This window comes from Corylus avellana, chromosome ca2 (genome assembly GCF_901000735.1).
Source record: "Corylus avellana chromosome ca2, CavTom2PMs-1.0".
NCBI lineage: Eukaryota > Viridiplantae > Streptophyta > Magnoliopsida > Fagales > Betulaceae > Corylus > Corylus avellana.
In genome coordinates this window covers 10,457,666-10,470,112 of record NC_081542.1, presented here as the reverse complement: position 1 = coordinate 10,470,112, position 12,447 = coordinate 10,457,666, and the positions used below count along the sequence as shown (strand labels likewise).

The following is a 12,447-nucleotide window of genomic DNA, read 5'->3' as shown; positions in this document are numbered from 1 at the left end:
TCAGCCTCTGTCGGTTTGTGGAACCATCGCTCTCGGTTCCAAATTACGATTGTGACCCTGCTTACCTTTACATCACGTAATGAAGGGAGCAAGACACGCGTCATTGACGTCACCTTGGAAAGCCGTATTTTTGGTTTTCTTTTGCCGCGGCTTGAGCATAATAAGATAAAACGCTCACGCTCTTATGGAGCGCGTATACTACAAGCTCCACTGCTTAATTTGGATCCAATATGTGATTATATTGCAAAGACTATGCACACTTTATAGACAGCTACGTATCTCTATTTTACATATGGATGCTCCTCATCCATTCAATTTTTCTTCCTTGATATTATTATTATTATTATTTTTTTCTAAGCAATGCAAAGTGGATCGGGGGTAAATGACTTTATCGGAGCTAAATAAGAGAAAATGGTTCAACGAAAGACCTATAAAAGTATTCAATTTAGATAATTGCCGACCGAAAGAAGATCGTAAGTGCGGCCTTCTTATTAATTGATGCATAGTGAAATATTTTTAAAAAATATGTGGAAGATTTGATTAGGTACATTTGCTCCCCCCAAGCTATTTGATTACCTACATCTTATTTGGTAAAATATTAACCCCCACTTTAGAAATGCTAAAACGAAGATCTATATTTTTGTTGTATCATTTTAAAATTGATGTGACTTTTAAAATTATTATTATATCAAAATTCAATAATAATTTATAACAAATCTAATGGTGAATTTATTTTAAAAGTCATGTCAATTTTGAAATGATACAAGAAAAATATGAAAAATGTCATTTTAGCATTACTCTTAAAGACCTTTTTTTTTTTTTTTTTTTTTAATTGAAAAAGGTGGGAAGGGGCAACCAGTGTAGTTTCTCCCCTTGGGCGTTACCATCGGGGTTTCTACCCGCTGTGAAATGTTCGGTTTGAGCCATAGCTATTGCTTGGGAAGGCGAGCCTGTCACCACAACCCCACAAAGGTGTGAGCCAGTAGAGCCCCTTCAAAGTAGCATCTGGTTCACGCATCTACTACCGCAAGCGGATTTGAACACGCGACCACTAGGATGAAAGGAATTCTTCTACCAACTCAACTACCACTCTTGTGGTTTTACTCTTAGACTTGACTACACCCTTTTGCCTTTTCTTTTATTTAACATCTAGCAATTAGATTGGAGTCATATTATTATCATTTTCCACTCTTTCTCTTCATATGGCTCTATAGAACCTGTGCTTCATTTAATATATATTATAAAATTCTGGATAAGGATTTTCTATAATTTCAAAAAAAAAAAAAAAGGTGAATTCTCAAATTATCGAATTTAGGTTGTTTCTATTTATTGAAACGCTTCGAAAATGTCATATCGACAAGTTATCGAGGTAGCTAAAAAAAGTTTTCCTCCCAATATATATATACATATTTTTAAACTTTTGTAGTATGCAGGGACACTTATTATTTAGAAAACCAAAAAATAATTTTTTGTTCAAAATTTTTTTATAGCACATATGCAAGAACCCAATTAAAATATACTCAATTCTCAACTGTAACATACTACTTTTTTAATGTGATATTTTCAAAGATGCCTAAAAATAACATAAATTTTGTAATTTGAAAATCTATCCTAAAATTCTTGGATCATGATGTATAATAATTAACTCTTAAAATTACTATAAGAGAGTTTACAGGAGATTGGATAAGAATTTACAACAATTAATTACCCAAATTAATATAACAAAGTCTACCTGAAACTCATTTATCCAGATAATTAATTGAGCAAGTAATTTGGTATGGGTTTTCTCCAAATTGCTAGGAACTTACCCCCACGCGTCACAGCCCTCTCTGATTCCGTCTCTCTCTGTCTCTCTCTCTTCTCTCTCTAAAAACTTCTATAACTCCAGCACTAGTGAGTTGAGAATTACCCCTCTCTTGTTTAGCACTGCACATTCTTGAGTCGCAGAGATTCGTGGTTTGTCGTTCAGACTCGACCACAGGTAAAATCACGACCATTGGATCATATCTCATGCTCTTTTTTATTTCCTCATCTGACCGCTATCATCTATTCCTCCCATTTCTTGCTCTGAGATTTTCATTTTTCTTTACTCTCTGTTTGGTTGCTAAGAAAATTGAGGGAAAACAAATTTGACCCTTTGAAAGTGTATATCTTCCTTCCCATATCTCGCATATTGTATCCTCAACTAGTATCGGTATAGTTCTAGATTCTTTGAAATATATCGATTAGCAATCACTTTTCCTGAAGCTTTGTGATATTTAATTAATTACTTAATCCATATTTGCTCTGATTGGAGCGAAATTGCTAAACTTGTTTACCCTTTGGATTTGGTTAAAGGGATTAAACAAAACATTTTTATGTGCTTATGTTTTGGGGACACTGATTTTTACCAAAAAATATTGTCCAACATGAAGAAATGGTGCGTGAATGTATGAAAATGGAATAAGGTTATGTTAAGAAAAGGTATACACTTCCTATGGTATGAAGATGTGAGCTTTTTGAGGGTCCTCATGGGTGATTTATAGGTCCCAGTAGGAGGTCTTCCTGTAGAAATTTTAGGGGATATCATAGAATTGAATAGCCTCTGCTATGTTACATAATGATGGATTTGTATTGGTTTTAAAACTTATGCTGATATTACTCTATATTTATAGGTGTTACTAATATGAAATCTGTAATGGTCCATATCCACCAAGTAACAGACAAAATGCCAATACTGGCCGATATTGGTTGTTAGCTCTGCATCTATGCTTTGGGCAAAATTTCATGGCTGTGACACCAGCGGATGGTTATGTAGCATCCCTTGTGTTTGATTTCACATTATGTTATGGATACTCTATATTCAAGACTGTTACTGCATTTTAATACATTAGGGGATATGGTCCTGTGAATAAATATATATTATTCTACAGATCATACTTATATGTCTGCTAGGATAAAACAATTTACATATGAAACATATGGGGGTGGCCATGACAAGTTATGGTAGATGGTGAAGTTACTTTGTTCACCTTTGGGTACTTGTGTCTATGCGCGTTTGATTTATGTAAGTGGTTCTGGAAAGTATTTTTTTTTTTTGATAAGTAAGTGGTTCTGGAAAGTATGAATTTAGAATTTATTTTATTTATTTATTTATTTTTTGTAAGTATGAATTTAGATTTTGGATATGCATTATCTAACTCTCTTGCTTGAGCTACTAATCATGGGCTAGATAAATCAGAATATAAGCTTTATTTTGACACTATTTTTTGTTCGATCTTCATCTTTATCATCAATGTAAAAAAAGATTTCAAATAAGTGATATGATGATATGATTCTTTTTTTGGATTGTTTAGCTTAAACGTATGTATTTATTTTACTTAGTTACTGAGTGAAGCCTTATTCCTTCTATATGTGATTTGTTACTGGAATTGTGGAATACCATTCTGCTTTATTTGTTAATAAGTAATGTCTTTTGCTTAATATTTCAACCTTGTCTACCTTTCCCTTATGCTTATACTAAGCTTTCCAAGCTTTCTGGTTAATCAGACCAGTTCACATTTCTCCCTACATCCGCTTTTTAAGAAAAGCATCTTGTTTTTATTTTATTTTATCCATCTGATTCTTTTTTATCTGGTCTGGTTCTGTTTCCCTTCTCTAATTGTTATTCTTATGTTCGTTCATTCTATCAAATATATGGATGGACTTCTTAAGTGACTTAATTGACCAAAACTACATTGTCACATGCTGATAAAATTCCAAGGCTTAATTCTATCACCTATATGAACTTCGTAAGTGACTTAATTGACCAAACTACATTGTCATATGTTGATAAAATTCCAAGGCTTAATTGAAATAACAGCCAAAACCCCACTATATGCCTTCACTACCACAGGAAAAAAAGAACAAAAAAAAAAAAAAATGACAATTTTTGTTATCTCCCACCAGATAGATCTCATTTCTAATTTAATGAAGTTTTCTATGCCTTCTTAAATTTAAGTGCCTTTTCTGTATTCAATCAATTAACTTGGAAAGTTTATCGTCCACTGTATTTGGATTTAATCATCCGTTACTAGAACAAGCCTTAGCATTTGATTGGATAATATGTAAATTAATTTCCTGCTGGTATGTCCCTTTCTTAGCATATGTATCAAAGATCATCATAGTTCTTGGATGTACATTCTCTAGAAGTTAGAGGTGAACTGGATGCATATTAGGCAAGAAAAGGAGTTGAGAAAGTTTGGTCATCTGAGCAAAGATCGATGACTGTAATACAAAGTAATGATTTGTTTTGGTTGCTTTTAATTTAGTATCACACATGGCACAAGTTGTAGCAAAATTGTGAAACAATACTCGTGGTGTTTACCTGAAATGGAAGGGATGAGGTTATGGGGAGTTGGTTTTTTGGCTGACTTGTCTAGCATGTTTGTGTGTGTGGTTTTAACCTCAAGGGGTTGGTCTAGTGGTTGAGGCTTGTGGTCTTAGGGAGTATCACCCTATAAATCTCAAGTTCGAGACTTGCTAGGTGCAAACTCCCCCTTGGGGCTACACCCCCTGTTGTAAAAGCCAGCGATTTATCCTGATCCGAGGGTGCGGTGCACGGGTCCAAGGTTTACTTTACAGGGGTGGGTCCAAAGGGCCCTACCTTGTCGAGGTTCCCTGCCATAAAAAAAAAAAAAAAAAAGTTTGTGTGTGTGGTTTTGGTATTTCGGTATTTCCTCAATCCTAATTTTTGGAAAGAAATCTACCTGACACATAATTGCAAAAGTTATAGATTTTATGTTGGTATATACTTTCCTGTATTCATTACCATTTGAATTGTATTGTGCTTCTTTAAAGATACATTCCAGTGCATATTCTAGGATAGCAATCGTTACCATTCCTTTCTCCAAATTAATGCCTCTGACCTTTACTCGTTTTACCTTACATATTTCTTGGATCAAAGTCCTTCCAGGTTTCTGTCTAAAATCTAGCATGTTTTTGTTATTAAATCAAACTATATAATGCTTATAAGCAATAAAGTGAAGCTGTTTGCTGAAAATGGAGAAACTATGATGAATAATATCGGGGTTGAAAGGAGTGGTTCTGATATGTGATTGGAACTTCATTTGAGTGGAGAATATGAAGTGGGTTGAGTGATTTATGATTCACCTTTTTGCTAGCAATCTGATGTTGATGTCATTTTAATAAACTAGTTTCTGCAGACATTGACAACAGGTTGTCTCAGTAATAAAGTCTTAGTGCAAAATACTAGCTCTCTATGTTCAATGGGAAAGTATTAGGCTGGCTCTCTCACCTTTTTTTTTTCCATAAAATTCATTTGCTGATTCAGTTGTAGTGTCTCCCTAGAAGTTAATGCAGGCCACAGAAGTGGAAACCTGAGCTAATTTTTTATTCGTAGGAATCAATGTCTCCCAAGAGGCTGCTAATTTCATGCTTGCAACTGCTATGGAAATTTTAAGCTTGTTTTCTATTCTTAGGAATTGGAACCTTTGGTTGTTTTTCTTAAAATAATGCAAAATATATTAGTATTCTGTTTGTGTATTCTTTGTATCAGAGTCTAAGTTGAAAGTGTAGCCAAAGAGCCCTAGCTCATATAGCACCTACTCCCCCAATAAAAATAGGGTGGAGGGTGAGGTCATAGGTGCAAAATCTCCACTTGGTGTGTACATAACTTACCAATTAAAAAAAAAAAAAAATGTTCTAACTTTATGTTTGGGAGTTTGGATGGAAGGGAGGGGAAAGGATCAGGGTGGAGGGAGACCAGAGGAGATGGAGTAGTTATCATTTCCTTTATTTTGATTTTTCAATAAAATAATAGGGGTTGGACTAGAAACTTACTAGTATACGAGATTTTACAAAAATGGAAGAATAGAATAGGTATCCCTCCCTTTGTTTGGTTGCAGGGTGAAAAGGAGATAGAATTATAAGCTATTTTGTAAATTGATTCTAATGTGAGATAGGCGGTAACCATTTGTTTAGATAATGTTGAAATTTTAGTCAATTATTTAGGGCTAAAGATAAATAGAGAAAAATATGTTAAAAATTGGCATTTTCTCTCTTCGAATTCTCCCAATTTGAGGGAATTGAAATAAGGGCTTTTAGGGTGTACCATACCCTCCAAATCTCCGTAAATCTTCTCCCTATGCCTTAAAAATAGCAACTAAAAAAGGGGAAGGGTTAGCCCCCTCTCATCTCCTCTTCCTCCATCCAAATATACCCTGAGATGGAGTGTGAATACCAACTAGCTTAAAAAAAAGAATTGGAAAGCATCGTTGCTAATAATTTGCTGAAACCCTTTTGTTAAACAATTTTTTCTGAAACTGAGTTGGATCTGTTTTCCTTTCTCCAGTCTAATTATATATGATGTTTGTCCTAACCTTAACATGTTCAGGACCAATGGCCTTGGTTACAACTGCTGAAGTTTGTGATGCAAACCCACAACTAATTATAAGCGGTGAGCTTAGGGCCCTCCAGCCAATTTTTCACATATATGGCCGCCGCCCAGTCTTCTCTGGACCAATAGTTACCCTCAAGGTATTCGAAGACAACGTTTTGGTTCGTCAGCTTCTTGAGGAGAAGGGTAATGGCAGAGTTCTTGTTGTAGATGGGGGTGGAAGTTTGCGGTGTGCAATATTGGGTGGCAATCCTGTTGTCCAAGCTCAGAATAATGGATGGGCAGGAATAGTTGTGAACGGCTGTATCAGGGATGTGGATGAGATAAATGGCTGTGACATTGGGGTGAGGGCTCTGGCCTCCCATCCAATGAAAGCAAATAAGAAAGGTATGGGAGAGAAGTACGTTCCAGTTACCATTGCTGGGACAAGGATCTGTGATGGGGAATGGCTTTATGCAGATACTGATGGTATTTTGATTTCCCCGAGTGAGCTATCTGTCTAAAGCAAAGACAGTATTTGCAGGATAATATTTCTGTTAGGTAAGTTCTGCTCTATTCTGCTTGTTCTTGAGCTAGTTTTGAACTTCTGAGGAAACTCTACTGTGCTCAACCAACTTCAATAAAAGTATGTTGTATGTGTTTCTCCACTTTTAATCAGCTTCATTATCTTCCATTTCTATGCGATTGATGAGGAAGATAACTTCAAAGCTTGTCTCCTCTAATGATAGTATGGTATGTTTTCCAGCTCTAACCATCATTTTAACATTTCTGTTAAAATTGCTTTCCTTTTTTTTTTTCTTTTTTTTTTTTTTTCTCTCCTGATTTGTCATAATTTTATTTACAGAATTGTTGTAAAAAAAAAAAAAAAGGCATTTTACCCCCCCTCTAATGCTTCACAACTTTTTCAATCTTGCCTCAAATGTTTAAAAATTGGCAATGTCAACCAAATCTCTAAAATTTTCAATGTAACCATTTCGTTAATAATTTTTGTTTTCCTTTATGAAAATTATTGAAAAGACGTAACTGTTCTTATGTTTTTGGAAGAAAAAAAAAACCCAAAAAAACCAAAAAAAAACCAAAAAATTAGGAGGGGCTGCAGACACCCGATGGGCACCCATCGGGCGTCTGCGGCTGCCCACAATTTTTTTTTTTTAAAAAAATTTAATTTTGTTTTATTTAATTAGATGTGTTTTTGGAATTTTCCCAAAAAATTATGGGCAATTTGGGAAAGTTTATACCAAAAAACGCATGAGACAAAAATGGCTAATGGAGCAGCTAGATTGAAAATTTTAGTTGTGGTAATTTTAAAAACTACCTATAAGTAAAAAAAATTATGTAAAAAAATTAGAGTGTATAGCATTTCTCTGTGTAAAAGTATTGTCATTTCTTTTGCAAGGACGGATGTGTATTTGGAGTAAATTTTACAGATGGTTAGTGATATGTAGCACATTGGCGTGCATGACTGTTCATGCACGCCAGTGTGCTGCAGATCACTGCTCTTTACAAATAATGGTTGCCAATAACGAAGTGCTTTTAGGAATCACTGCTCATATTGCTTCCTTGGAAAAAAAATGGTTTTTTTATTTTTTATTTTATCTTGAATGATCATATACAGAAATGGAAATGGTGAAGTTCTTTCTGAACTTGTAAATTCTGGGGCGTTTTTGGATCCTGTATTTCCAAATTTGAAAATCGATCTATTTTGTATTCCAGAAAACTGCCCTATTTCAGGATCAAATTTAGGTACCAATCGTCACAAAAGTCCCACCAAATGGGGATATTAATTGTGTATGCCCCCGTGAGAGATTTCTAATGCTTACTCTGCAGCAGTACTTCCAATAAACTCCATCGTTACCCCTTCTCTCTGTTTCTCTGAGAATTGTGATGATATTTGTGTTCCCCCAACAACATTACAGGAGCTTTTCACATAATTAATGGTCATATACAAATCAACAAATCAACATGTACAAAGAGAAAGCCAAGAACACAAATAAACTTAACAGTTGAATTGAAGAAACCAAGTAAAAGCTTACAATCTTTGAACTCTTAACAGATGATCTAAAAATTGAACAATTTTGAGCCATCTCCCATGGCAATATCTTTGAGCGAAACAAAGCTGGATGCATGAGCAATTCCATTGACGTGTGTCAATGATATCCCATTAGGCTTCAACAACCTGAACTTTTCTTGTTCGACATTATAAACAGCCGGACAACCTTCGCAATCAAACACAACTTCCCCATTTTTCAAACAAGTTACTACTTTTATGCTTTGAAGACTCCACCAGTATTCCACTGGGGTTGGGTATTTAATCGTAAGCTCTTTGATCCAAGACTCTCTAACACCATATTCCTTCATTACCCAGATTTGGATTTCCCAAACGGAAGAAATAGACGCAGCAATGGAGCTCAAACAAAGACAATTTCCCAATACCCCAACGTGCGTCCTTATGAAGTTGACCTCATAAAATGTAGACAAAGGCAGCGGAATTGTTTGAAATTTCTCATCATCGAGATCAAAGCAACGGATAAGCACGGATTGATTGGGAAGCTTGACAAGCCAGTGCAGAGCTCCATTGAAAAAAATCCCAAACAAGCTCTGATGGCGTGCAGGCGGAACACGTTTGCTTCTTCTCCAAGCACCGGTTCCAAGAGTATAAATCTCTACAAATTTAGAGTATTTAATCACCTTGTATTGATTACTCTTGGCGCTGAATCCAAACCCAGATACGAATTGACGGTCAGGATTTGTTTCACCTTTTGGGAGGGTCAAGAACTCGCCCCTTACAGGATTTGATATGTAGATGGGATTACCCATCCGAATATCGCACGAGCAAATCAACCCATTACATGAATTCACAAGAGTGGATTCAAGGTAGGGGAAGTGGTCAAACTTGGCAATTATGGTAGAGGGTTCTTCTTCTTGAGGCTCAATCAAGTAGAGCGCTCCGGAATTTCCATGAGGAAATAAGCTTGATTGAAGAAGCACAACAACAGCGGGTGAGCTGCTGCCGCCATTGTAGAGTTTGGCAAAACTAGGATCTAAGAGCAACTCATGCCACGCCTTGCATACGTACCTGCATCGCATTAAGCCTTCGATGGGGACCTTCAGCATGATCTCCAGGACTCCATGCCATGGCAGTTTTGTAAAATTGCATCTTTCACCGGTGGTGATGGTGGCGGTGGCGGCGGCGGCGGTCCCCTGGTTTTGTTCATCTTCCAGAATAAGTTTGTTTGCTTTGATGCTAATCTCCTGGATTTCCATGGAGCCGCTGGCTGGGGCCATGGGGTACTCTCTCGGCTTTTTCAAGGACCTTTCAATTGAATGGCATTGTAGGTAGTGTTGGCAAAAACCAATAAACTAATATATATATATATATATATATATATATATATATATATAATGATTAAAGCGTAATTGGAATGAGTGGCAAAGGGTTTTTATTTGTTTATTTATTTTATTATTTTATTATTTTTCATTTTAATAATTCAATAAATTGATGGGTCGGTCACGTTACATTTTATATTTTATATCTTTAACGTCAAAAATCTAATATCAACATCAACCATTTTCTTCAACTACTCCCCTGGCCCCCCTCCCTCTCTTGTAGTTTAGACTTTGAAGAACCTTACAAACAAGCTTTTTTTTTTTTTGGTTATAGATGGCAAATGAAGGGTTTATTTTTTATTTTTATTTTTATGTGGCTTTTAAAATCATAATTGAACGAAACAAGTGTGAGCTCTATCATTACTCGTTAATTAATTTTTCCAAAATCTCAATTAGTGTTGTTTCTTTCAAGATCATTGGGCCTCGGTGGGTCCCGAAGTTGGAAAAGTCATCTCCGATTTTTTCAGGTACGGAAACATTGATAAGGATATTAATTTTACTCACATAGCTTATTCCCAAGAATATTAGAGTGACGAAAGTCACTGATTTTTGACCGATTAGTCTTTGTAATGTGATTTACAAAATTATTTCTAAAGTGTTAGCTAATCGGTTAAAAATCATACTTCCGAATACTATCTCACCCAATCAAAGTGCTTTCATTCCGGGGAGATTAATTACGGATAACATTTTGGTGGCCTATGAAACACTTCACACTATGCATTCTAGGATGTGGGGCAAGGTGAGATATATGGCTTTAAAACTCGATATGAGTAAAGCCTATGATAGAGTGAAATGGGTCTTTTTGGAGTCGGTGATGAGAAAGATGGGCTTTGATGCGAAATGGGTGGGGCTTGTAATGTCTTGTGTTACTAGTGTCAACTATTCAATAATTATCAATGGGGAACCCGTTGGTCTTATCCGTCCTTCTAGAGGGATTAGACAAGGGGATCCAATTTCGCCTTACCTTTTCTTGCTTTGTGCAGAGGTCCTCAGTTTTAAATTCCAACAGGCTGCTTTAAATGGAAGGCTTAAGGGAGTCCCTACTTCCTTAAGGGGCCCTAAGATTAACCATTTATTTTTTGCAGACAACAGCCTAATTTTCTGTAAGGCTAATTTGTAAGATTGGGCCTTTTTGTCAGAAATTCTGGAAGATTATGAGGCCGTCTTAGGGCAACGTTTGAATAAAGAGAAGACTGCTGTTTTTTTCAGCATAAATACTAGTAGGGAAGATCGGCTGAAAATCCAGAATTTGCCCGGGATACCCGCTTCGCAGCGTTTTGACACTTATTTGGGGCTCCCAGCTTTGGTGGGAAAATCAAGGACTAGGGAGTTTCATAAGATTAAGGAGAGAGTGAATAAACGTGTCAATGATTGGAAAGCAAAATTCCTCTCACAAGCAGGGAAGGAGATTCTAATTAAAGCTGTGATACATGCGATACCTGCTTATAGTATGAGCATTTTTTTGCTGCCCAAAACACTATGTAGTGAGTTAAATGGAATCATGCAGAAGTTTTGGTGGGGACACAAGGATAATGTGAAGAAGATACACTGGATGAGCTGGAAGAAAATGGGGAGATCAAAAGCTAACGGAGGTATGGGATTTAGAGACCTAATTTGTTTTAATATGGCCCTTTTAGCCAAGCAAGGATGGAGGATTATCCAAAATTCTGATAGCTTGGTGGGGCGCATTTTAAAAGCCAAATATTTTAGCCGAAGCTCATTGTTGGAAGCAAAAATTGGTAGCAGGCCGTCCTTTGCGTGGAGAAGTTTATTGGCTGCTACTGTTTTGTTGAGGGAAGGGATGATTTGGTGGATAGGGAATGGGCAGAGTGTCAATATCTGGGGGTCTAAATGGATTCCTAAGCCAATATCCTTTAAAGTTCAGTCTCCATGCTTATCTTTGGCAAGTGATGAGAAAGTTGCAGCCCTAATGGGCCCACATTTAAGGGGCTGGAATGTTCCTCTGATACAATCTCTGTTTGAAAAAGAAGAGGCAGAAATTATATGCAATATCCCTCTCAGCAAATTTGACTGTCCGGATAAAATGGTCTGGAGAGCAACGCCATTGGGAATATTTACTGCCAGAAGCGTCTATTTTTTGGAGCAAGAAAAAATTCAAGGTGAGAGGGGCGCGAGCTCAGAAGGCAACGGCTGGAATTTTTTCTGGAAATTGATATGGGGCCTTCCAATCCCAAATTCCACGAAAGTCTTCCTATGGAGGGCGTGTAGTAATCTGCTTCCAACCAGAGATAATCTTCTGCGGAGGGGAATGGACCTGGAGGTGGGGTGTTTTCTGTGCAGTCAAGAGACCGAAACAATACTCCACGTGTTGTGGGAGTGTCCAGCTGCACGGGATGTATGGGGAGTGTGTGATAGGAAAATCCAGAAAATGGGGAGTCTGGGTACAGATTTTAGAGAGATATTGGTGAAGCTTTCGGAGAGATGCAGTTTTGATGAGATGGGATTAATTGCAACAATAGCCCAATGCATTTGGAAAAGGAGAAATAACATTTTGCATGGAGGTATGTTTACACACCCAAACCGGTTGACCCATGAAGCAAAGGAGACCCACGAGATGTTCCTGGAAGCAAATCAGAAGCAGGACAGGTTAAATGAAATTTTACGTGAAACAGGGGTGGATGCGGAAGTCTGGAGGTGCCCACCACCTGGGTTCTACAAAATTA

The 12,447-nt window shown here is 36.8% G+C and overlaps 2 protein-coding genes across 2 annotated transcripts; one reads left to right on the top strand and one right to left on the bottom strand.

The window, feature by feature from the left end:
- Positions 1 to 1,838: 1,838 nt before the first annotated feature.
- Positions 1,839 to 7,030, top strand: LOC132171634 (putative 4-hydroxy-4-methyl-2-oxoglutarate aldolase 2). The gene is made up of 2 exons (XM_059583006.1): positions 1,839 to 1,981; positions 6,374 to 7,030. Exon 2 carries the CDS (start codon positions 6,379 to 6,381, stop codon positions 6,877 to 6,879), a length of 501 nt encoding a protein of 166 aa, XP_059438989.1. The 5' UTR covers positions 1,839 to 1,981; positions 6,374 to 6,378; the 3' UTR covers positions 6,880 to 7,030.
- Positions 7,031 to 8,363: 1,333 nt separating this feature from the next.
- On the bottom strand, positions 8,364 to 9,696 carry LOC132171683 (F-box protein At3g07870-like). The gene has a single exon (XM_059583057.1). It carries the CDS (start codon positions 9,659 to 9,661, stop codon positions 8,435 to 8,437), a length of 1,227 nt encoding a protein of 408 aa, XP_059439040.1. The 5' UTR covers positions 9,662 to 9,696; the 3' UTR covers positions 8,364 to 8,434.
- Between the last annotated feature and the right edge of the window lie 2,751 nt (positions 9,697 to 12,447).

Bases quoted from the DNA above. Each gene is read 5' to 3' on its own strand.
- LOC132171683 (XM_059583057.1), bottom strand. From the start codon at position 9,661: ATGGCCCCAGCCAGCGGCTCCATGGAAATCCAGGAGATTAGCATCAAA.
- LOC132171634 (XM_059583006.1), top strand. From the start codon at position 6,379: ATGGCCTTGGTTACAACTGCTGAAGTTTGTGATGCAAACCCACAACTA.